Source organism: Rhinoraja longicauda, chromosome 17 (assembly GCF_053455715.1).
Source record: "Rhinoraja longicauda isolate Sanriku21f chromosome 17, sRhiLon1.1, whole genome shotgun sequence".
Lineage (NCBI taxonomy): Eukaryota > Metazoa > Chordata > Chondrichthyes > Rajiformes > Arhynchobatidae > Rhinoraja > Rhinoraja longicauda.
In genome coordinates, this window is record NC_135969.1 from 19,707,130 (window position 1) to 19,733,330 (window position 26,201).

Genomic DNA, 26,201 nt, shown 5'->3' on the forward strand with positions numbered 1-26,201 from the left:
CTTGATTAACTGGAACTCTACCAGCCACCCGATACCTAGACTCCACCAATGCTTGTGTCATCTGCAAACTTACTAATCATATCAAGAGTCAAGAGTGTTTTATTGTCATGTGACCCAGATAGAACAATGAAATTCTTACTTGCTGCAGCACAACAGAATATTTTAACGTAGTACGCTGTCAACAATATGATAAACGAGAGAGGAAAATAAAAGTTCAGTGTGTACACATACACAAGTACATACACATATATATATACTCCAATAAATCTCTTCGATGGTGGGGAGGTCAGAGCTGGTGATGGACTGGGCAGTGTTCACAACTTTTTGCGGTCTTTTCCGCTCCTGGTCTGTACATTATAATGTATATAAATGACTAGAATCACCTACATTCTGCAGTCATTTATATACATAATAATGTACAATGTATTATTGAACAGGGCGGCTCAGTGAGTTCAATCCTGACTACGGGTGCTGTCTGTACGGAGGTTGTACATTTTTTTTACACAAAGCGTTGGAGGCATATGAAACAAGCTGCTGGAGGAGTTTGTTGAGGCAAGTACTATCATAACATTTAAGAAACATTCGTACTAGCATAGGTTTAGATGGTTATGGGCAGGTGGGAGTAGTGTAGGTGGGGCATGTTGGTCAGCGTGGGCAAGTTAGACAGAAGGGTCTTTGTTTCCATGGCGTTTGACTCTGTAACTCAGCTGGTCAGGCGGCATCTCCGGAAAACATGCATAGAACATGGATGCAGCCATGTTCACAGAGATGCTGCCTGACCTGCTGAGTTGTTCCAGCACTTTTGAGTCTTTTAGATTAATGTCACCTTTCTTCATTTTGGAAGTCGCTCTGAGAAGTCAGCTGGACTTGTGTTTTGTTTTTTGAATTGATTATCCCTGGAAATCACGATGCTCCATATAATCTGACCCATGACATTTGCTCTTCAGATGTTTTGTTTCAAGAGCCAAACAATTAAAGAGAAGGTGATTGTTGGGGTCAGATAAGAAGTCCAGCTAATATGTCGGCTGGAACAAGCCCAGTGCAAGCTGTCGATATTATCACAACTCCTTAATGGCTCTGCTCCCATTATTTTAATCAGGTCTGTAAGCTCACATGAAACCCATTGAAGGCAGCTGTATTTACAACGATGAGAATGGTTGTGGGAGACGACATTAGTGCTCAGTGGCTCTGGAGTAGCTCAGGTCAATGCCCGCCAATTACGTGAAAGCCAAGCAAAATTTTCTAGCTGGCAGCATGCCAGGGCGATTCTGATATCCTTCAGTGCACTCAGAATGCAATGAGGGAGTTAACTTGATTTTCGATTATAATCCTGCTGATGTGCCTGTGTCCTAAGCAAATAGCTCTTGACTCCATCTACACTTCACGCTGCCTCGGAAAAGCAGCCAACATAATCAAAGACGTCCCACCCCAGCCATTCCCTCTCTCCCCTCCACCACCCCCTGTCGGGTAGAAGATGCAGAAGCTTGAAAGCACATACCACCAGACTAAGGAACAGCTTCTTCTGCTCGGTTATCAGGCTTCTGAAACGATAGGCAATAGTAGGAGTAATTGGTATCGATCTTCAGGCATAAACCTAGGGCACTATCCAATTCACCTCTACCCCATTGTGGACATTGGACTTTGTCTCTAGAACTGATGCGTTACAATGCTGAGAACTATATTCTGCACCTTGCATCTTCCCCTTTACTCCACCTATTGTACTTGAGTTTGACTTGAAGGTATTTATATATAGTATTTCTGATCTGTTTAGCTAGCATGCAAAACGAAGCTTTTCACTGTACCTCGGTACACGTGACAACAAGAAAGCGTAAATCTGATACGGGAGTGTTGAGTACCACTCTAGGCATCTAACATCGATATTTCTCAGCAGAAATTCCCCACTGCTATCAGACTCGTGAACGGGCAAGTGTGACAAACTCAGTTTTGCATGAATGAGTGGGGTCGAAGAGCCTATTTTGTGTTGCATAGTTCTGTGACTTTGAGTGCCTGAGAACTCCTTGTGAATTTTTGGTTGATCTTATATGCTAAGGTTGTATTTCCAGAACCTGACATCTCATATGCTAAGGATGTATTCCCAATCTTCCAATCTACCTTGACGCTGCCTTTGTACTTTTTTTATCTGCACTTTCTTTGCAGCTGTAACACTAGACTACACTATTTCCTTCCTCTTTTTGCACTACCTGATGCAGCGCCGGATTAACATAGTAGCAAAAGTAGCATTTGCTACGGGCCCCGCACTTTTGAGGGCCCCGCACTAAATGCTTTCAAGCTAAATGCTTTACATCGGCATCCCACTGAGGGGCGCTGTGTTGCGCGCGTCGCTCCCCAACCGCCGCAGTTTGAATGTGTTGGCGGAGCTGTGCAGACCAATGGCAGCCGGCGCGTCGCCGCCCAACCGCCCAGTCTCCGGCCCTCTTACTCCACACACCTCCGGCCTCACCCAAACACCTCACTCCTCCGGACCTCTCTACTCGAATATTGGTCTTGTCTCCCCACACATCCCGGCCCTCTCACTCCTCGCTCATCGGCTCTTTTCTCTTAAGTCCCCGGGCCACTTTCACCACCTCATCACCCCCCCCCCCCCCCCCCCATCTCTCCCACTCCTCCGGCCCTCCTTCTCCCTACTCCTCCAGCACTCTCTCCCCACTCCTCTGGCACTTGCTCCCCCGAATCCTCCGCTGCTCACTCTTCCGCATAGCTCCCGCCTGTTCTTTCCCTCCCCCTCCGCCCCTTCCTCTCCTTGCTAGGGCCTTCTCTCTCTCTTCACTCCTGCGGACTTCTCTCTCTCCCCACTCCTCCGGCTCTCTCCTTCTCCCCACTACACTGGGCGTCTCTTTCCCCAATCCCCATTCCCTCTCGCCTCCCAGACTTTCATCCTTCCAAATACCTACTGTTCCAGTCCTCTCTTCTGCCAATCTACCTCCCCCTTTATTCCCAGTCTTCTGTCCCACTCTCCCTCCTTTTCTCCATCCCACTCTCCTCCCTGCTCATCTCCATTATGTTCTCCCCATTTCCCCTGAACCTCTTTCCCCCACACCTCCCTCCATGCCCCCGCCCTCCTCGGCCTTTACTTTCCATTTCTATAGGCACTTTCCCTCACACTTTCGGCCTTTTCTCAGCCCCTACCCGTCCGTACCTCTCTCTCTCTCTACTCTTCTGGCCCATACTCCCAAAATCCTGCGACTCTCTCTCACCCATCCCAAAAACTCGGGCCTTCTTTCTCACCAATCCCCCGGCCTTCTCTCCTCACTTCCCGGGCCCTGTCTCCTCCACTCTTCCACCACCTCCCCTACCCACACCTTGCATGCCTCTCAGCATCCGCTGCTGCATCCCTCTCACCCCTATACCTCCAGTCCCGCCTCTATACACTCCTCCGGCCCTCCCTGTCTCTACTTCTCTGGCATCCTCGGCTCCCACTCCTCCGGCCCTCTTCTCCGTCATTCTCCCCACAGTGGCGCAGCGGTAGTGTTGCTGCTTTACAGCGCTTGCAGCACCGGAGACCCGGGTTCGATCCCAACCACGGGTGCTGTCTGTACGGAGTTTGTACGTTCAATTAATTCCACAGATTCACCACCCTCTGACTGAAGAAATTCCTCCTCTCTATTCGAAATGTGCATTGTTATATTCTGAGGCTATGCCCTCTGGTCCTAGACTCTCCTACTAGTGGCAACATCCTCTCCGCATTCACTCTATTCAGGTCTTTCACTATTCGGTAAGTTTCAATGAGATCCCCCCTCATCCTTTGCGAGGACAAGAGTCAATTCAGAAAACATTTGGTTAAATTAGAAAGTTGATCATGCTATTGCATTATTTATCAGGATGGAGAGGAGAATTGCAGATATATTTGCCCAATGTCTATTGTTAACAAATAGAGATTGAACAAATAAAGTAATATAAAAGAGTGGTGCACACAGAGAGGGTTGGACATACATGGAATTAACTTGCAGAGGAAGTGGTGGAGGCGGCTGCTATTATGCAAGCTTATGATGCAGCAAGTTGGTATTTAGTTATCGGGAAAGGACATGGGAAATTGCTGTCTGATGTTCACCTTTATAAAGTTATCACAAGTAGATTTAGGTTTATTATTGTCATGTGTACTGGGGTACAATGAGAAGCTTTGATTTGCATGCTATCCAATCAAATCGAATAATACTATACATAAATACAATATAGCCAAACTCAAGTGCAATAGTTAGAGTGAAGAGGAAGATACAGATTGCATCAGTTCCAGAGACAAAGTCCAATGTCCGCAATGAGATAGAGGTGAATCGGACAGTACCCTAGCCTCTGGGAGGACCGGTCAGGAGCCGGATACAGAGGGGAAGAAGCTGTTCCTGAATCTATTAATTGTTCTGGCTATTTGCTTATTCTATTAATATCCTTTAGAAATTTTATCTTCTTAATGCACATCTTACAGTACTGTTATTGACAAATATGGATATATATGTGGTTTTCTATCCCATTATCTAATTTGTCAATAAATAAATCTACCCCATGATGACACTAATAATCTACCATTATTCTGGCTATAATCTTGATCTCAATCTGTCCTTTGTGCCTCTTAAGTCTACTCAAAACCATTCCGTTTCTTAGCTCCATCTTTATCTTGTTTCACAAAGCAGCGTCATTGCATGGGCCACCTGTATTCAAGGGATTGAATTTATGGAGAAATTCAAGGAAATGCAGACGCTGGAATCTAGAGCAAAGCACAAAGTGCTGGAGGAACTCAGCAGGTCAGGTAGCATCGGTGGAGTGAATAGACAGACGACGTTTTGGGTCAGGATCCTTCTTCAGACTGGCGGAGTAGGGGGGAAAGAGGTGGGGCGGGACGTAGCCTGGCAAGTGATAGGTGGATACAGGCGGGGATGGGTGGAGGAAGTGACAATGGCAAGAGAAGCAAAAGAGACAAAAGAGTGTCAGATAAGGAAGAAATAGGAGTGAAATGTAAAACCAGAGGGAGGGATATAGGCAGAAGGGAAAGTGGGGGACAAGAGGGACAAGATATTGGGAGAAATGGAAGGGTGGGGGAAGGATTGCTGCAGAAAAAAGAGAAGGGAAAGAGGGAGTGTTACTTAAAATTGGAGAATTCAATGTTCATGCTTTTGGGTGGAAAGCTACCCAAGCTGAATACGATGTGAATATGATTCTTTTAGCTTGCGTGTGACCTCGCTCTGGCAATGGAGGAGGCCCAAGACAGAAAGATCAGTGTGGGAATGTGAAGGGGAGTTAAAATGGTTACCAACCAGGAGATCCAGCAGGTCTTGGGGGACCGAGCGCAAGTGTTCAATGAAATGGTAGGCTAGTCCACGCTTGATCACGCCGATGTAAAGCAGATCACATCGGGAATGATGTAGGAGATGGATGACATGCAGGACGTCTCAAAGTAGCTGTTAACTCTTCAGTGGCCATCGCCAATGGAATGGCATGGATTGAAGTGAGCCTCCACTATTTCCAAACTAATCTTGATCTTATACTCAACAGTGTTATTCTACGCGATTCTGAGTCTTTTCAAGCGTACCAATCGTATTTACTGCAAAGCAAATCTTATTGCCCAGAACAAATTTTAGGTAGGAGGATTAAAATTTTCTCAAACATCGGGAAAAATAGAGGTTATAAAATAAAAGAATTCTAGATTTTGAAAATATCTATCTTATTTTCGCTCCTGCCTTAAGCTACATTGTGTTCTGTAAAGTGTCTAGAAATTAAATTAAAAGTTGTAGGTTTTTTCTCTTGTGTGAATTTTGAGCTCCTCGGCCAGCCTGATGACATCACGCTGCTGGGTGCCAGAGATCCCATTAAACTGATGCCCAACCATGACAAACATTTAAAAAACTACTGGAAACCTACAAGGAAAACCAAATGCTGGAAATTTGAAATAAAAACAGAAAATGGGGGCTCCCAGCAGTTCAGACAGCATCTGTGGAAAAGGATTCAGTTAATGTTAAAGGCTTGAGGGCCTTCTTACAAACTCTACAGTTGCATCATAGAAAGCACACTGTTGGGTTGCATCCAAGCTTGAATTGGGAATAGCTCTGCACAAAACCGCAAGAAATTGCAGAAAGTTGTAGATGCAGCCCAGTCCGTCACACAGACCAGACTCCCCACCATCGACTCCATCTACGTTTCACGCTGCCTCGGGAAAGCAGACAACATAATCATCCCTCCTTCTTTTCTTCTTCTCCCACCAAGCAAAATGTACAGAAGCTTGAAAGCATGCATCACCAGACTCAGGAACATCTTCCCCTGTTATGAAGCTTCTGAACAGTCCTGCCACAAGCGAGTGTACTGTCCGATTCACCTCGACCACATTGCGGACATTGGACTTTGTCTATGTAACTGATGCACGACAATGTTGAGAACTATATTCCGCACTCTGTATCTTCCCCTTTCCTCTACCTATTGTACTTGAGTTTGACTTGATTGTACCGAAGTGTGGCGTTATCTGATTCAATTGAATAGCATGCAAAACAAGTACACGCGACAATAATAGACATGAACTGACACCTAACCCTTCATCCAGGCAATTTGTACTGCACTGACCTTGATACCGATATTGTGCTTTAGACAAAGGAGTTAAAACAGTACACATTATTCCAAATTAGGTCTCATGCCAGAGGCTAGAGTGGGGAGTGTTCTTGCCACAGAGTTGTCTTTCATGTCAGCAGTGAATGACTGCTGACTGCAGGAATTGGAGCAGAGGGCCTTTTTAAGTGTCCTGGGCCAGTACAAGATAGCGGGTATAGCTGCTGCCTCACAGCGCCAGAGACCAGGGTTCAATCCTGACCTTCGATGCTGCCTTTGTGGAGTTTGCACGTTCTCCCTGTGACCACGTGGGTTTCCCCCTGATGCTCCAGTTTCCTCCCACATCCAAAAGACGTGCAAGTTTGTAGGTTAATTGGCCTTCATAAAAATTACCCCGAGTGTATTGGGAGTGAATGAGAAAGTGGGAGAACATCGAACAAGAGTGAACGGGTGATCAATGGCTGGTGTGGACTCGATGGGCCTGTTTTCATGCTGTATCTCAAAACTAAACCCTGCCATGCATGGGCTCATTCCACAAGCAAACATGAAAGGGATTTTGGGGACCATTTGTCTGCTCAAATGCTTGTGAATGTCGAGGGTCTCCTCTCAGCCTCATGTTCAATAAGCTTGTGCAGATTAGATCATTGGGTTGGGATCTAGCACCACTGTTCAGCTCATGTGACAGTGTGCACAAGAAAGGCAAGGAGCCTTCAACCTTCTCCTCACCTAATCTTTTGTTTATGCTGTGCAAAAATCCACTTTAAACTTGTCTCTGTCTAGCATTAAGGAGGTTTTGATCTTTGTCTGGCATTAATAAAATTGGTCTGCCCTTTGCACCACTCTTGTTGCTCATACCATGCCCATTATTTGGATGTTCCCACTGTCGTATTAGCTGTTTGGGCTTATTGGCGGTGGAAGAATTATTGTGTGGCTGTTCCCCTCGCGACTGCTGGGATCAGTTAGCCGACACACGTTGAAACAGAAACAGAAAAAGGAGGATTAGTTTAGTTTAGTTTATAGATACAGCATAGAAACAGGCCCTTCGGCTCACCGAGTACGTGCCGACCAGCGATCCCCGCACACTAACACTATCCTACACACACTAGGGACAATTTACAATTTTACCAAAGCCAATTAACCTACAAACCTGTACATCTTTGGAGTGTGGGAGGAAACCAGAGCACCCGGAGAAAACCTACGCAGGTCACGGGGAGAATGTACAAATTCGATACAGACAGCCATGGTCAGGATCGAACCAAGGTCCCTGGCACTCTAAGGCAGCAACTCAACCGCTACTCCGCCGTGCCACCCCTTGCGATGGGGACTGTATGTTTCGATTCAACTGGGCTAAGAAAATGGTATTGCCTTAAAGTTTAAACTGACACAAGACCAACCAACTATCTGGATACACGAGAAACTGCAAATGCTGGTTTACAGACAAAAACACAAAGTGCTGCAGTAACCTAGCACATCATACAGCATTTCTGGAGAGCATGTATATGTGACGTTTTGGGTTGGGACCCTTCTTCGGATTCTTCAGGGCCTGTTTCTGTGCTGTACTGTTCTATGTTCTAGATAAGGAGAGAATAGGAGGAGCGAAATGTAAAGTCGAAGGGAGGGATAAGGGTGGAAGGGGAAAGAGGTGGGAAAGCGTGGGCTCAGGATGAGAGATGAGTAAAAATAAAGAAATAATAAATAACAAGATAAGATGAGGTGGACAAGGATAAGAGCGAAGGACACAAAGTGCTGGAGTAACTCAGCGGGTCACGCAGCATCTCTGGAGAAAAATGGATGGGTGACGTTTCAGACCGAAGAAGGGTCTCAACCTGAAATGTCACCCAGATCATCTGTACTCTAGTTCTATCCTATACATTCGGGACAATTTACAGAAGCCAATTGACCTGCAAACTTGCACGTCTTAGGGGTGCGGGAGGAAACCAGTGCACCTGGTTTCACGATGCAGTCACAGGGAGAGCATACAAACTCCGTACAGATAGCACACGAGATCAGCTTCCAACCCGGGTCTCTGGCGCTGTAAGCCAGCAGCTCTACCCGCTGCGCCATTGTGCTGCCTCTTCATGGGAGTGTGTGATACCAGCACGAGCCAACACTTTGAGGAGTGGGACGAAAGGTATTTTGATGGGTGAACTTGCAGCTGAGGCTGTTTGCTTTCTTCCCCTTCAGGTCTCGGACGATTACAGTGTCATTGGCCGCTCGCTCTTCAAGAAGGAGACCAACATGCAGCTGTTTGTGGGCATGAAGGTCAAACTGTCGACGGGCGAAACCGGAGTGATTGACGGAGGCTTTGGGCAGAACGGAAAATTCAAAATCCGAATCCCAGGTAGGTGCTCAACTTCTGTGGAATCGGTTCAACACAGAAAAAGCCCATTGTCGCTTGCATCCCTGAGCAAGCTCAAGGAGAAAGCTATCCAATTAGACCCTTCCCTTGGTCTTTCCTGAGCTCAACTTTATTATTTACTTGCAGAATGAGTGACTATACATTAAGGCTTTAATGTTTATTTGTATTCGGCAACTGATGAACTTCAATCAAACTCTGCAGCAACTTCCATTCTCTATCCAGTACAAATAAATTAAATCAGTGATAAGATCTACACACTTAACATCATATTAACTTCTTAAAATATGATACCATCTCCCGGATTACTATTGCTTTGCCACTTCTTCTTGCGTTTGAGGCAACAGAAGTTATGAAGCTGCTTCTGCTTCCGCTGTCTCTGTTTGTTGTCGTTCGCCTGACTGAGGTCAGTTGACAGGGCTCACCACGGGGAGGTCGACAACTTGAGCCCCACTTTGCCACTAATGAGTGCATATAGAAGAATGGGATTGGTCAGGGGTCTATAGGTGTACATTAAAAAACTAATTTTAAAGCAAAGTAGATGAAAAATTAGGTATCGCATTGTTGATAGTTGTTGATTAGAGAGTTTTATTCGTGAAATGACACTTATTTTAGCAGGTAATTTACTAGTTTCCTCTTAATGGCAAATATGAGCCTCAAACATTATTTGCTGTGTATTTATTTTCAGATGTAAGCCCTGGTTTATTGGATAGATATAACATCTATCCCTGCAGGTTTCTTCTGAGTTTACGAATATATGTTGCTGTCTCTTGCCCTGAGAGGGAGAGGTGGGCCAGGAACCAAGTCTTCACTATTCTAACCTCAGATTTGCTTAAAATTGTTCGCCGTCTCCTTGCAGTCTATCCATTTGCTAACATGACAGACACTGGATCATTAATTCAATGTGTAGAGAGCAAAGTTGTTGATCTACATCTGTCAAGGAGATGGAATGTTGAATTGAATTGAAAAGACAGTAGGGTCTCAGTCAAGGGCTGTACATTTAGGTTCAATTCCATGGTTTATGTGGATTGATTTTGGGTTGCCCATGGTTATGAGAAGCATTGGGTCACAGCAAGCAGTCTCTGGCCCAAGTTGACCAATGCCCCCTTCTAACCAGCCAACTTCTTCAGACAGCCGTGAAACGTGAATGTATGGCCCAGCCTTGAAATGGAAATGGTCAGGCCACAGTTAAGTCACCTCTCTTCCACATGACCTCTTCCATATGACTATACTTTTAGGGTGGGTTTGGCTCTTCTGTCAACAAGACTAAGGAGTTAATGGTGGACATTATGAGGAGAGGAACACCCCTGTCCCCTTTCTCCATCAAGGGTGTGGATGTGCAGTTTACCAAGGATTACAAATACCTTGGAGTGTACCTGGACAGTAAATTGCACTGGTCCAGGAACGCTAAGGCCCTGTATAAGAAGGGACAGAGCCGGCTGTACTTTTGTAGAAGGCTCTGCTCCTTCAACGTCTGCAGTAAGATGCTGCAGACGTTCTACCAATCGGTGGTGGCCAGAGCCATCTTCTTTGCTGTCGTGTGCTGGGGCAGCAGGGCGAAGGCATGGATGTCAAAAGGATTAACAAGCTCATCGGGAAGGCTGGCTTCATCGTGGGGGCGGAGTTGGATTCATGGGATGTGGTCTTGGAGGGGAGGATGCTCCTCAAATTGCCTTTCCATTCATCACATTAATTTCACGTTTCGTGTATCTTGTGTTTTATGACTGTTGGCAGACCAATTTCCCTCCTGGGATAAATTAAGTTCTATTGTATCGTATCATAATTTTATGTGCAAAGGCACAGTGAGATTATTTTCTTACATACTGTCCAGTACAGTATTCCCATTCCCAGACATCCTCTATTAGCAAGTGTACAGAAATGGTCTACGGAGCCCGCATACAAGAGGTGCCATGTTTTGCCGCCAAGGTAAGTACAGTGGCATCATTCATTACCAGAGGGAAAATGGTCGCACAATTTCACCCATCAAGTGTTTTCAGAGATGCAGTTGCTTAAATTGATTTCCATTGGAGTCCGTATGTGTTCTATCATTATCTCCCACTCACTGGAGGGGAAGTAATCCTTCAATTTGTTGTTAGATGTTGACAGAGCTCTTGTCATGAATTTTAAGTCTGCTGTGGAGTTTTCCCAGAGAAATTTCCTTTACGTGTTGTTTGTCGAGTTAGGAGAGAATTTGCCGTGTGTGTGGTTGGTAGGGGATGGAGTGGGGAGAATGCAAGCCTATGTACAATAGCCAGCCACAATCGTTAATACTTCGCGCAGCACAGTGACGCAGCTGCCTCACAGCGCCAGAGCCCCCGGTTCAATCCTGACCTCGAGTACTGTCTGTTTGGAGTTTGCGCGTTCTCCCTGTGACTACATGAGTTTCCTCCGGCTAGTCCGGTTTCCTCCCATATCCTAAAGACGTGCAGGTTGTGAGGTTAATTGGCTTCTGTAAATTGCCCCTAGTGTGTAGGGAGTGGATGAGAAAGTGGGACAACATGGAACTAATGTGAACGGGTGATCGATGATCGGTGTGGACTCGGTGGGCCGAAAGGCCTGTTTCCACGCTGTCTCTCTAAACTAAACATCTCTAAACTAAATGAATGAAACGCAGTCTATAAAAGAAATATATAACATTAAAAAGTATGTCTTATAAACATAGAATAATGATTTTTAAATGATTTCAGGGAGTTCTGGCCTATTAAACGTTTAGGTTCTGGTTTATTATTACAGCAAAAGATAGACACAAAAAGCTGGAGTAACTCAGCAGGACAGGCAGCATCTCTGGAGACAAAGAATGGGTGACGCTTCGGGGTAGAATCTTTATTCAGACTTCTTCAGTCTGAAGAAGGGTCTCGACCTGTAACGTCACCCATTCCATTGAGTTATTCCAGCTTTTTGTGTGTGTCTTCGGTTTAAACCAGCATCTGCAGTTCCTTCCTACACAAAAGCTTTGTTTTGCATGCTGTCGAAATAGATCAGATATACCACATATAGTGACAATCAATTCCATCTCAAGTACCGCTGGTAGATTTTGTGTTAAAGATTTCACTGCCAATGCCAAGATATTTCAGGAAAAACTCACTCTGCAGTATTTGGGCTAAATCCATCAGTGCACCTTAATACACAAATGTTATTGTTTCTGCTACATTGCATCAGTTAATGTAGACTCTTGCGTAATAATTGAGCTCTCTTATGGTGTAAAGTTTGCCAACATCTGATCTCATTTTTAAAATGGGACCCCGTGTAGTTATATTTGCAGTCACTTCTTAGGGGATTTTTGGCAAGTTGATGAATCAGTCAGACTGCCACAATTCTGCATGGACAGATTCAACAAGAAGAGTCAAGAGGGAGAAATAAATAACAAAGATAACAAAAATACAAGGATCTGCAGATGCTGGTCTACGGAATAAGACACAAAGTGCTGGAGTAACTCAGCGGGTCAGGCAGCATCTGTGGAGAGCAAGAAAACTAAGATATTGATTCATATAAGGGAGACACAAAATGCTGGAGTAACTCAGCGTGTCAGGCAGCATCTCTGGATAGAAGGAATGGGTGACGTTTCAGGCCGAGACCCTTCATCAGACTGATGTCAGGGGAGGAGGCGGGACAAAGATAGGATGTTGATGTAGTCGGAGACAGGAAGGGGGAGGGGATAGAGAGGGGAAGCAGAGACTACCTGAAGTGGGAGAGGTCAATGTACAAACCACTGGGGTGTGAACTGCCCAAGCGAAATATGAGGTGCTGTTCCTCTAATTTGCACTGGGCCTCACTCTGACAATGGAGGAGGTCCAGGACAGAAAGGTCAGATTGGGAATAGGAGGGGGAGTTGAAGTGCTGGGCCACCGGGAGATCAGGTTGGTTAAGGCGGACTGAGCGGAGGTGTTCAGCGAAACGATCGCCGAGCCTGCGCTTGGTCTCGCTGATGTAGAGAAGTTGACATCTGGAACAGCAGATACAATAGATGAGGTTGGAGGACATGCAGGTGAACCTCTGCCTCACCTGGAAAGACTGTTTGGGTCCTTGGATGGAGTCGAAGGGGGAGGTAAAGGGACAGGGGTTGCATCTCCTGCAGTTGCAGGGGAAAGTCCCTGGGAAGGGGGCAGTTTGGGTGGGAAGGGATGAATGGACCAGGGAGATTCGGAGGGAATGGTCTCTATGAAAAGCAGAAAGGGGAGGAGATGGGAAGATGTGGCCAGTAGTGGGATCCCGTTGCAGGTGGCGGAAATGTTGGAGGATAATTTGTTGTACGCGACAGCTGATGGGGTGGAAGGTGAGGACAAGGGGGACTCTATCCTTATTACGAATAGGTGGAGGGGGAGAAAGAGCGGAGCTGTGGGATATTGAGGAGATCCTAGTGAGAGCCTCATCTATAATGGAAGAGGGAAACCCCCGTTTCCTAAAGAATGAGGACATCTCCGATGCCCTTGTATGGGACACCTCATCCTGGGCGCAGATGCGGCGTAGATGGAGGAATTAGGAGTAGGGGATCGAGTTTTTACAGGAAACAGGGTGGGAAGAAGTGTAGTCAAGATAGCTATGGGAGTCAGTGGGTTTGTAGTCGATGTCGGTCACTGTTGATTCATATAATCATACAGTGCAGAAACAGGCTTTTGGTCTAACTTGCCCATGGTGACCAACATGCCCTATCTACACTTGTCCTGCCTGCCTGCGTTCGGCCCATATCTATCTAAAACTATCTTATCCATGTACCTGTCAAAATGTTTTTAAACACTGTGATAGTACACGCCTCAACTACCTCCTTTGGCAGCTAGTTCCATATACCTATAAAGTTCCCTTCAGGTTCCTATTAAATCTTTCCCCACTCACCTTAAATCTATGTCCTCTGGTTCTTGATTCCTCTGCTCTGGGTGCATACCCTTATTATTTTATACACTTCTATAAGATTACCCTTCAGCCTCCCGCACTCCAAGGAATAAAGTCCTACTTGTCCAACCTCTCCCTATAGCTCAGGCCCTCGAGTCGTGGTAATATGTTGCCAGGGATGGAAAAAAAATTGATTGTAAAGGTTCCAGAACTGTGTAAAAATAAAGGGTCTCGCATTTAAAATATAGATAGTGAAAACCCTCCTCCCACGGTGATTGATAGTTGACGTGGACTTGATGGGCCAAAGGGTCCATTTCCACATTGTAACTTGCTCTAAACAGAACAGCATAGCACAGTAACAGGCCCTTTGGCCCACTATGTCTGCGCCAAACATGATGCCAAGTTAAACTAATCTCCCCTGCCTGCAGGTGATCCGTATCCCTCCATTCCCTGCCTATGTAAGTCACCTGAACACCCCTCTTGTTTCTGTCTCCCCGATCACCCCTGGCAGTGTGGTCCAGGCACTCACCACCCAATTGTGTAGAAAAACTTGACCCGCACTTCTCCTTAAACTTTGCCTCTCTAAAGCTGTGCCCTCTAGCCTTTCACATTTCTTCCCTGGGGAAACGGGGTCTGGCATAGCCTGGTGAGTGATAGGTAGATACTGGGGGATGAGGGGGATCTTTGACAGGCAGATAGGTAGACAAAGGCCAAAGATGAAAAAAACATAAAGTATGAGTTAAGAAGAGATTAGTGGTTGAAATGTGAAGTCAGAGCATGGAATACAAGTGGAAGGGGGGACGAACGGGAACGGGGAGGGGGGAGGGGGGGGGGAGGAATTGATGCACATCCAGGTGGGGTACCAGGAAGAGAGGGGAAAAAAGGAGGGGGAGAGAGAGAAAGAAAAGGGGTGGGGGGAGTTGTCTGTTCACCTAAAATTGGAGAATTCAGCGTTCATACCGTTGGGATGTAAGCTCACTCTGGCCCAGGACTGAAAGGTCGATATGGGAATTTGAATGGGAAGGGGAGTTAAAAATGTTTTGCAAGCAGAAGATCCAGCAGGCCCTGTCGTACCAAGCCCAAGTGTTGGGTGAAACACCTAGTTTACATTAGTCCCACCGATATAAAGGAGGCCATATCGAGAACTCTAAATGCAGTATATGAGGTTAGAGGAGGTTAAACTGAAATAAGCAAAAGGCATTTCTGTGGTACTGTAAATGTTCACAGGATGTCTCAAAGTACCAAAAGCCAATGACTAACAAATGAACTCATGGGAACTATACAAAACAGGCCATTTTGTTATAAGATTATGAAATATTGGATTTTGGGAAATGTAACATGTAACCCATTTCCCATTCGGAATGAGCAAAGTGTAAAAAATTATAGATGCTGGAAATCTGAAATAACAATAAAAAATGCCAGAAATACTCAGAGCCTCAAGAAACATCCATGGAGAAAGAAGTATTAATATTTCAGGTCAATGCCTCTTCATCAGAAAATAGCACACTAAACAGGAATAGACCCTTCGGCCCGCAATGTCTATGTCGAACATGATGCCAAATTAAGCATATCTCCTCTGTCTGCACATGATCCATATCCCTCCATTCCCAACATATCCATCTGCCTATTTAAAAGCGTCTGAAATGCCACTATTTTATCTGCCTCCACCACCAGAGGAGTGAGTGCCAAGCACAACATTATCATGTCCAGCAGTCTCTGTTTATGTTTAGTTTAGTTCAGTTTAGTTTAGAGATACAGCATGGAAACATGCCCTTAGGCTCGCCGACCATCAATCACCTATTTACACTAGTTCTATATTATCCCACCTTCTCATCCATTCTCTGCACACTAGGGGCAACTTACTGAGGCCAATTAACCTACAAACCCACTCGTCTTTGAGATGTGGGAGGAAGCCGGAGCACCCGGAGGAAACTCACGCAGGCACAGGGAGAACGTGCAAAGTCCACACAGACAGCACCCAAGGTCGAGTTCAAACCCGGGTCTATGTCACTGTGAGGCAACAGCTCGCCCAGCTGTGCAAATGTGCCGTACATTATTTTGTCATAATAATAATGAATGGTAAGAAAGACTGCATGATCAAAAACTAAGTACTGATAACTCTCTGATGTTCTCTCAGAGTTTGGCCAATATTTTTCCTCGACCAATTTATTTAGTGTAAAATGCTCTGCAACACCAAAAATAGCTTATTAGAAGAAGCTACAGATGCAGATACAATGACAACTTTTAATATGGATAGGAAAGAGGGATAGGGGCCAGATGCAGGTAAATGGGACCGGCATGGACAAGGTGGGCCGAAGGGCCTGTTTACACACTACAACTCTATGACATTCTGATGGTGTAAATGACATGGAAGGTGCTGCGTACAAATTGGCAGCAGTGTTTCTACTATTAGATAGAACATAGATCAGCATAGCACAAGAACTGGCCCTTCGGCCAACAAATGTCCGTGCCGAACATGATGCCAAAACCAACTCCAATCTGCTTGCACATAATCCATATCCCTCCATTCCCTGCATATCTCAAAGCCGCTTAAATGCCACTATGGTATCGTTACAGTGCTGGTGAAACTTCAAAGTTACTTCAGTTGGTCGTGAAGACCAGTTTGGACATATAATGTCATGAAAGGCTCCATCGTAAATTCATTTGTTTTCTGGCAAGAGTTTATGTAAGTAAAATTCGCAATGAGGGGAGTAAATGTCAAATACAGTTCATATCCCTGCTTGGGGCTGCTGGCGTGTCTGCCGCGGTTTGTGGGGAAAGGATCATTTTTTTCTGTGTGTGGAGAATTTTTTTCTCTCTGTCACTATGCATGTTACCTCTGGCCCATGTGTGGGTCTGGTCAGGGTGTATTCAAAATGCAACAACTGAACTCAGTCTTCAAAGGCTTTTTTTTGACGTAAAAAGCTTGTGGTTCAATGGCACCGGATGTTAGTTTCCTGGAAGGATTCCTAATTAAAACCATTTCAGACCAATGTTTTACAATATATAGCTGATTAATGTTTCTCTGAAATCAAAAATAGAAATTCCAGTGTGCGTTAACCCTCCAGGTGCTGACAACTCCATCCTTGCAGCCATCACTGATTTTAGATCGCAATTGCTTAGTACTATTGTAAAGAACATTTGTTCAGGTAGATGGATAGGGAAGGTTTAGAGGGTCAATCGCAGGCAAATAGCTCTAGCTGAGATGGGGCACCTGCATCGACATGGACGAGTTGGGCCGAAGGGCCTGTTTCCCTGCTGTATGACTCCATGGCAATATTAGTCTGAAGAAGGATCTTGATCATATCTCTGTTCTCCAGAGATACTGCCTGACCTGCTGAGTTACTCAGACTGTGTCCGTTCAATATGAGGTGCTGTTCCTCCAAATTCTGTGTGGCCTCACTCTGGCATTGGTGTGTTTACCTGCACTAAAGTATGTCCTATGCTGTTCTTAAAGAAAGTTAAACACTTATTCCAGTTCCCATTTTAGAATGGATCGTGGAAGTACATTGTCTAGAACAGACTTCAAAAGATATTTAACATACATTTTAAAAATGAAATGAAAATATATCAGCTAATCAAGGAGTTTTAAAGGGACTTTGAGGCCAAATTTTTTTTCACAGAGTGGTTGGTATCTGGAACTCGCTGTCAGAGGAGGTGGTGGATTTGGATACAATTATTACATTTAAGAGACATCTAACTATTAAGCATTCAAATAGGCAAGGCCTAGATGATGTGGCCTTAATGCAGAAAAATGGGATGAATGTAGATGGACAAAAAAAGTCAGCATGGACATGGTGGGCCAAAGGGCCTGTTTTGATTTGAAGAAAAGTTTCCCGAACCGAAAGGTCATCTGTCTACCTGGCTATGCTAGGGCTTGTTTATGTCTTTAATGGAACTGGAGAACAAAACAAAATAAACTAATAACCACAATACGAGTGCAAAGAAAAGACAAAAGTCCTTAGTACAACCAAAGACACAGTCCATAGATGATCACAGTTGCTGAGGTTAGCGTTGTGCAGTGTTCAAGAACCTGATGGTTACTGAGAAGAAACTGTTCTGTGAATCTGGTGGTAATAGTTTTCATGCTCCTGTACCTTCTTCCTGATGGTAGCAGCGAGATGAGAGTGTGGCCTGTGCTGCCCCTAGCTATTGGGCGTTCAGTAGCCTGTTCCTTATTGCAGTCGCTGATGGAGAAGCTTTAACTTCCATTTGTTTATGAATTGTCCACGTGTCACCTTTTGTGAAGGTGCAAATTATGGAACAATATGAACTACAAGAAAGATCAAATACGAGGCCCCTCTGCTCAAGGACCTTCACTGGGATGTAAGTGTGTTACGTCTGCCTTTCAAACCTGGCTCAGGATTGAAAATGCCTTCCTGGTGGTTAGGTGCGTGGAGTTAGAAGGAGCTGAGCAATTTGTGGAGATTTGTGAGTCTGGACTCGGGTCCTGACCCGATACGTCACCTATCCTTGTTCTCCACTACCACCCCTGGCAGAGCGTTCCAGGCACTCACCACCGTCTGTGTAAAACATTTGCCCCTCACGAACGTCGCCTATCCAGTTTGAAGACATTTCAATTCCCAAAACAATGCTGCCTGACCCACTGTGTTCCTCCAGTACTTTGAGTTTTACTCACAGGTACAGTTTCATTTTGATTTCATACACAAGTTGCCTTTGCGATCACACAGAAGAGCCCAGTGATCAGTCCTGCCGATAGTTATCAGTTATACAAGAAACTGCAGATGCTGGTTTACTAAAAGATAGACACAACTCAGCATGCCAGGCAGTATCTCTGGAGAACATGGAGACTAAATAACTGTCCCGACCCAAAACATGACCTATCCATGTTCTTCAGAGATGCTGCCTGACCCACTGAGTTACTCCAGCATTTTGTGCTGGATGTATTGTGATCTTGCAAGTTGCCATATTTTTCACTGAGTCCATTATTATAATGCAAAATCACATTCATGACTATCTGATTGATTTGATGCCTATTCACTTGGCTTTATCACCTTCATCTTAATCTTGTCTATTTGTAATCTCAGCGCTCTACAACACAGAAACAGGCTCTTCAGTCCATCGTCTCCACACTGTCCAAATTGGCATATTGGGCCAATCCCATTTGTCTGCATTTGCCCCATAGCCTTCCTTAAACCCTTCCTATCCATTAATGTGTCAAAATGTATTTTTGGAAGAAGTAATTGTATCTGCTTCCAATTCTTTGAAATGTTCCTGGCTCGCTGAATGGGATGAATGTGCTCTTTAGAGAATATCATCCTGTTTGATTTATTGAGTATAATCACACAAAGGTGCATGGATGGGTCTATCAGCGCTTCGAAAGGTTGTTGAACGTGTTTCACTTCACCATTAATATCAGAGCTAAAGGCTTCGGGGATGAATCCAGATTTGGTGGGACAATGGCTAATGCCTTTATGGATGTGTAAATCTTGTGGATTTCAGTAAACTTGAGCCTGTTCACTCTCTCCACCACCATCCCGATGAGACAGGTTCATGGTTCCCCTGAAGTCAACAATTAGCGCCTTGTTCTTGCTAACATTGAGTGCAAGATTGTTGTTCAGGCATCACTCAGTCGGATTATCAATCTCTCTCTTGTACTCTGACTCATTACCAGTTATAATGTAGATTTTACGAATGTAGATTTTGAAAACACAGATGATACTAAAAATGTACACTTTAAAATAAATTTCATGCTAATAAACTATCCAATTATATCTATTTTCTCGGCAAATGGGAGATAAATTTCTATCTTTCTACATTTAAATACATTTGAAAAATTTGGAAGGGCGGGAATCGTATGGTATAGATTTCCACTGAGTAGCCGAAACAATATCTGTAAATAAATTTCATCCTTAGCAGGGCTACTGATTTCACTCCGGGCTTCAGTACTTGCATATCATTGACTCAATTCCCGAACATAACCCATCCTTAAACCATTCCTAGCAGATTATGACAAGGAAGGGGTGGAGGGAGAGGAGAAAAAATTCAAAATACAATAAAATGTCAAGAAGGATCCGGTTTCTTAAATCTCAACCTTTCAAGGTTATCTGATGATATGGTAATAAACCCCAATGTGAATAGATAGATACATTGAGTCCCAGACCAGCAAACAGCAACAGTGCATTAACTGAATCTCCACTGGAGAAAAGGCAGTTCGGTGGAGAGAGTATCAAAGTTTTCAAGGATCGAAGAGCTGCTACTAAATGAATACCATGGTTGAAGTAAACAAATCCTCATAATTAGGCTAGATGAGGGAGAGCTCTCGGAGAGGGAAGGTGAGTAAACATTTTAGAAAATACGACTTCAAAAACTACTGCACAACCTTCTTCCCAGTGTACGGGAATCAAGAACTAGAGGGCAAAAGTTTAAGGTGAGAGAGGAGAGATTTAATGGGAACCTGAGGAGCAACCTGTTCACACAGAGGGTGGTAGGTATATGGAACGAGCTGCCAGAGGAGGCACATGGTGATGCAGAGGTTGAGTTGCTACCTCACAGTGCCAAAGACCAGGGTTCGATCCTGACTACGGGTGCTCTCTGCACGGAGATTGTACATTATCCTTGTGACCACGTGGGTTTTCTTCGGGTGCTCTGGTTTCCTCCCACACTCCAACTATAGATTTGTAGGTTAATTGGCTTCCATTAAAGAAAATTGTATATTGTCCCCAGTGTGTAGGATAGTGTACAGTGTGGACTTGGTGGGCCGAAGGGCCTGTTTCCGTTCTGTATCTCGAAAGGAGGTAGTTGAGGCAGGTACTATAACCTAACTTAAAAGGCACTTGGATAGATAGTAAAGGTTTAGAGGGATAGGGTCCAAATGTGGGTAAATGGGACTAGTTTAGATAGGGCTTATTGGTCGGCATGGACAAGTTCGGCTGAAGGGCGTGTTTCCATACTGTGTAACATTGTGACCCTGAGCTCCCTCCTAAATCTCTCCCCTCCCACCTTAAGCTGTGCCCTCCAGTTTTCAAATCCGCTTCCCTGGGAGAAAAGATTGTCGGCAGGGACTTTGGGCCAAAGGGCCTGTTTTTACTGAATAGCTCTATGGTTCTGCTTCTGCTTACACTTCCACACTGACCACATTGCAAACTGTGGCCATAAAGTTCAATGAGAGAGACACACACAAACACGCACACAAGTAAGCACTAATGTGGGAAGAGAATTAATTACCTTGCAGGGCACAATTTTGATACCAAGAACTTTGCAGATAGATATGTAGTCTCTGTGCAAAGTATTCAGGCCACTTACAACTGAATCTCCTCACGTCTTTAGTAAATCAGGGTGCATGATCTACCCTGTGCCTCTCAAGAGGAAATGCCATAAAAGTTAGGATCAACTCCTTTAAAAAAAATTATAATTTATTAAGTAATTGAAGACATCCTGTGTATTCTGGGGACATATATTTTCTTGTACAAAATGAGTGGCGTCACTGTACGGTCAACATAGAGGAAGCGTTTCATGTTTTCCTGAAATTATGTCAATTATCAGCATTAATTCATCAAAGGCAAGTCTCCAGTGGCTTGTTTGATGTTTGATCTGAAGTTGTTACAGGGAAATTTGCTGATCCGTGATTGTAGCAAACCTTTCCTTAGACTTTCTCCACAAAAAGACAGTAACGTTTAAACCGTCAAGCCATTCGTTGAGGGGAACCCATTTGAAATGTGGAATAAGCTTATCTTGGGGCTAATGTTGAAGGGGGTTTTCTTTCATGTTGAACACTCTGGTAACCAGTATGTCACATGGATTTTCTCACTGCGTCTCTGAGGGAATCATGACTCTACAACCCCACTTCCTGCTCAAAGGACTCAAAGTGCTGGAGTATCTTTGCGGGTCAAGCAGCGTCTCTGGAGAACATGGATAAACGACGACGGTTCCCAACCCAAAACGTCACTATCCATTTCTCCACAGATCTCCATTTCCCTCCGTGTTACCCCACAGATTGTGCTTTTGCTTAAGATTCCAGCATCTATAGTTCCTTGTGCTTAGTCTCCCAGTTCCTCATCACTGATATGACAATGTGCGCAATCCTGAACCATCTTGTATTGCACAGTAACAGGCCCTTTGGCCCATCACGTCCATGTCAACCTTCTTGCCCATCTAGTCCAACCCATCTAGTTTTGAGTGACTTAATGTTTGTTGGCGAACGGAAGATTTATTGCAGAAACGGTCCTGTCAAATGCACTCACTGTGCACATCAGCTTTAACAGAGTGAAGCTTCCTCACACTGCTTCATCACATACTTCAAGAGCAGTGCCAACTCAAGCTAGACAAAAGGTAAACGTCCCTCTACCCATCAAACACACCCAGACTGGTGCAGGTTGGACACAAAATAAACTACACAGTCCCATCACACTCCCAGAACAGAACACAGGTGAGATGTAGAGTAAAACTCTCCCTAAACTGTCCCCTCACATTCTCAGAACAGAATCAACAGAGGTTAGAAGCAGAGTAAAACTCACTCTACACTGTCCCATCAAACACACCCAGACTAGTACAGCTCATGTTAAATACAGAAAGAATCTTCTCCACACCATCTCATCACATTCTTAGAATAGAGTCCACACAGGTTAGACACCGGAGAAAACCCACACCAGAGAAAACCCACGTTAGACACAGGAGTAAAACTCCCTTTATATACTGTCCCATCAAATACATCTGTGGAGGAAATGGGCAGATGATGTTTCGGGTCGAAACCCTTCTTTAGATACAGCATTTATCTAAATGGATGCTTGATAGTCAGCACAGACATTGTGGGCTGAATGGTCTAACTTTGCGCTGTGTCTCTATGAGGTTAAAGTATACGTTTAGGTTTATTATTATAGAGGAGGGGGGGTGAGGAGGGGGGTGAGGGAGGGGAGGGGGCGAGGGGATGGGGAGGGGGGTGAGGGGGAAGGGAAGGGTGGGAGGGAGGGTGGGAGAGGGGAGGGGGGAGTGGGAGGGGGGGATGGGGAGGGGGCAGTGGGGGAGGAGAGGGTGCTGCACCAATGCAGGAGTGGTTTGGGCCCAACGGGTCCACTTAGTCAATAGTCAATAGTCAAGTTTATTTGTCACATACACATAAATGTGCAGTGAAGTGAAAGATTACCCACAGTCCAACAATAAGAGCAATAAAAATAAGCAATAACACACACAATCATAAACCAACACCAAACAAAAAGAAACATCCATCACAGTGAGTCTCCTCCAGTCACGTCCTCATTTGGTCGAGTAAACAGATAAAATGCGGATCTAATATTCTATTTGCAAGTTTTTTTCTGGTGAAACTCAAATACTCTGAAATGTTAGATAAATGTGCCTTTAAATCTAATCTTTTATTTCGTGAGATTCTGGATGTAACATTACCATTTTGGGATTAGGTTGTGCAATTCCTGTTAACCACCAATCGCTTCCCAGCCAACCCCTCTCCCCCCCCCCCCCCCCCCCCCCCCCCCGACCCCCAAATATATTTCTGCACAACTAACAACAATATTTACCGTGAAACAAAGACACAAGAGACTGCAGATGTTGGTATCTTGAGCAAAATACAGAGTGCTGGAGCAACTCAGCGGATTAGGCAACATCTGTGGAAGGAGATGGGAAGGTGTCGTTTCATCTCAGGACCCGAGTCTATAGAAAGGGTGCTGACCCTAAGCATTGTCTGCCCATTCCCTCCACCAATGCTGCTTGACGCACTGAGTTCCTCCAGCACTTTGTGTTTTACTCAAGATTTGCAACCTCCCACCTCTGGTGGGGGCTTCCCTTTTTTTCCTGTTTGTTGTTGCTAATTGAATGGGAAGAAAGGATATAGGATCTGTAGTCACATAGTGATTAAAAACCTGTCTGGTTTCACTTTAATAAACTTCAGTTATAAGTCCATTCTGCAAAACTTTCAAAGCAACCTTTTTTCTGTAAAAGTGCACGGCATTAAATCACTTACTAATATATTATGACTCAAATTGCGACATCTGACTTTCCTTTTACATAAAGAATTCCCAATACCACATTCTTCAGGAAATAATGAAAGCATGCCCCCAATGCTTTGCAAAGGTTAGAATAACATTACTGGATCTTCCACATGTTGAGTTCAAGGTTGAACTACACGTTAACATGTCCACAGGAAAGCCCAACATCTGCATTGCTTTTCCCATCTTCAGTTGCAAAGGCAGTGCAGCAGTCAGAGAGTCACACAGCAAGGAAACAGGCCCTTCGGCTGAACTTGTCCATGCCAACCTAGATGCCCCATCAAAGTAAGTCCCATTTGCCCGCATTTGCCCCATATCCCTTTAAACCTTTTTTATCCATGTACCTGTCCAAGTGTCTTTTAAATGCTGTTAGAGTACCTGCCTCAATCACCTCCACTGGCAGCTTGTTCCATGTACCCACCACCTTCTGAGTGAAAAAGTTGCCCCTCGGGTTTCATATTAAATCTTGTCCCTCTCATCCTAAAAATATGTCCTTTTGTTTTGATTTCCTAGCCTGAAGGAAAATACTCTGAGCATTCACCCTATGGTGAATTTACAAAATGGCGGCACTGCCCTAGCAGCTGCCGCTCACCTGCGGTCCATTTGTCTTTGTGTTTTTGTTGTTTTTTGTTGTCTTAATTGTAGTTGTGATGTGGTGTTTTTGTGTTTTTGTGTTTATGTACTATGTGTGTATGTGGGGGGGAGGGGGAAACTAACACTGTAAATTAGTGTGTCCCTTCAGAACGGAGACCCGACCTTTGTTTTCTGGGCCGTGTCTCCGTTCCTGCTGCGGCCTACCATCGGCCCAACTCCTGGAGCTGTCGGCCTCCAGGGCTCTGGTTTGCAGAGCCCGCGGAACGGACTTACCACCACCGGAGCCGGCCGTCTTCGGAGGCTGCGGGAGCGGCTGCGACTCGCCTTAGGTTCGGGCCGCGTGGATGCCGACATCGGGAGCTCCGGCAGCGGCAGCGTGTTCGCCCACCCCGGATCGCGGGGCTTGGGTCGCGGACATTTCACCGTCCGGCGCGGCCTAGGATGGCCGCGGGATATTTCTCTGCTGGGCGGGGGCTTCAATGTCGGGAGCCACGACCGCCCCGACGTGCAACAACAGCGGCAGCGACAGCGTGTTCGCCCGCCCCGGATCGGACTTTTCATCAGCGGAGCCGGCCGTCTTCGGAGGCTGCGGGAGCGGCTGCGACGCGACGCGCCTTGGGCTTGGCCCGCTGTGGACCGTCCGGTGCGGCCTGCAACCACAACAACCTGACTGCGGGCGAGGACAGCAGGAGAAGGGAAAGACATTGTGGCCTTCCATCACAGTGAGGAGAGAGAGGACTGGAGGAGACTCACTGTGATGGATGTTTCTTTGATGGATGTTTCTTTTTTGTGTGTTTTTGGGGTTGGGTGGTTTGAGTGCCTGTTTGATGCTTTTATTGTTGGACTGTGTTTTTGGGGGTTTTGGGGTGTGTGATTTGAATGCCTATTTAATGCTTTTATTGTTGGACTGTGTTTTGGGGGGTTTTTGGGGTTGGGTAATTTTGGGTGCCTGTTTAGTGCTTTTATTGTTGGACTGTGGGTGATTGAATTAACATTTTGTTCAAGATGGCCGCGCCGTTGTGTTTGGCTGCCTGCCACTGTATGTTTCTTTTTTTTCCTGGTCAGATGTACAGCACTTTGGTCAACGTGGGTTGTTTTTAAATGTGCTATACAAATAAATTGACTTGACTTGACTTGACTATCTATTCCCCTCATGATTTTATATACCGCTATATGATCACCCCTCAGCCTCCTGCACTCCAAGGAATAAAGTCCTAGCCTGTTCAACCTCTCCCTACAGCTCTGCCCATCAGATCCTGGCAGCATCCTCATGAATCTTCTCTGCACTCTTTTTAGTATGGCTGTATGGTAAATTGAATTTCACTGTACCTTAATTGGTACATGTAACAATAAACTGACCTTGAAACCTTGACCTGGAAACATAGTCAAATAGCGAGATTTTTGTTTTACTTCCTAACACTGTCAAAATTGTTGAAGGTTTGTACTGATTATTTCTATCTGTGTTATCCCGTAAACTTGTTGTAAGCACACAGCTATCCAGTGGACCTGGTGAGTTAATCTGACATTGTTAATATTCTTATCAGCTTTCAACCGGCAAAGCCTTAATAGTTTGTGATGGAAAGCCATAAACCATGGCCTTATTAGTTGCAGGCCTTTTCAATATAGAGCCGCACTTGGGTGTGTTATGCTCCATTAATACCACGCGAAAGGCAACCTGCCCCCTTGACCTCTTAAGTACAAACAACTTTATAGCTGCAAATGAATGGGGCCTGCACCACAAGCAAGGCTCTGCACAGTGAAAGGAGAGAGGTTCATGTCGTAAGGGCGGCACTGTGGTGCAGCGGTAGAATTGCTGCCTTACAGCACCAGAGACCCAGGTTCGATCCTGACTATGGGTGCTTGTCTGTACGGAGTTTGTACGTTCTCCCCATGACCTGCATGGGTTTTCTCTGGGATCTCTG

General features: G+C 45.1%; 1 protein-coding gene across 3 annotated transcripts in view; it reads left to right on the top strand.

Annotated features, from left to right (window-relative positions):
• Positions 1-26,201, top strand: part of eefsec (eukaryotic elongation factor, selenocysteine-tRNA-specific) — a 254,466-nt gene that overhangs the window by 159,517 nt on the left and 68,748 nt on the right. For all 3 annotated transcript variants that reach the window (XM_078414245.1, XM_078414246.1, XM_078414247.1), the window contains one exon: positions 8,728-8,884. In XM_078414245.1, coding sequence (XP_078270371.1) covers positions 8,728-8,884 — 157 coding nt within the window. The remainder of the gene's footprint in view (positions 1-8,727; positions 8,885-26,201) is intronic.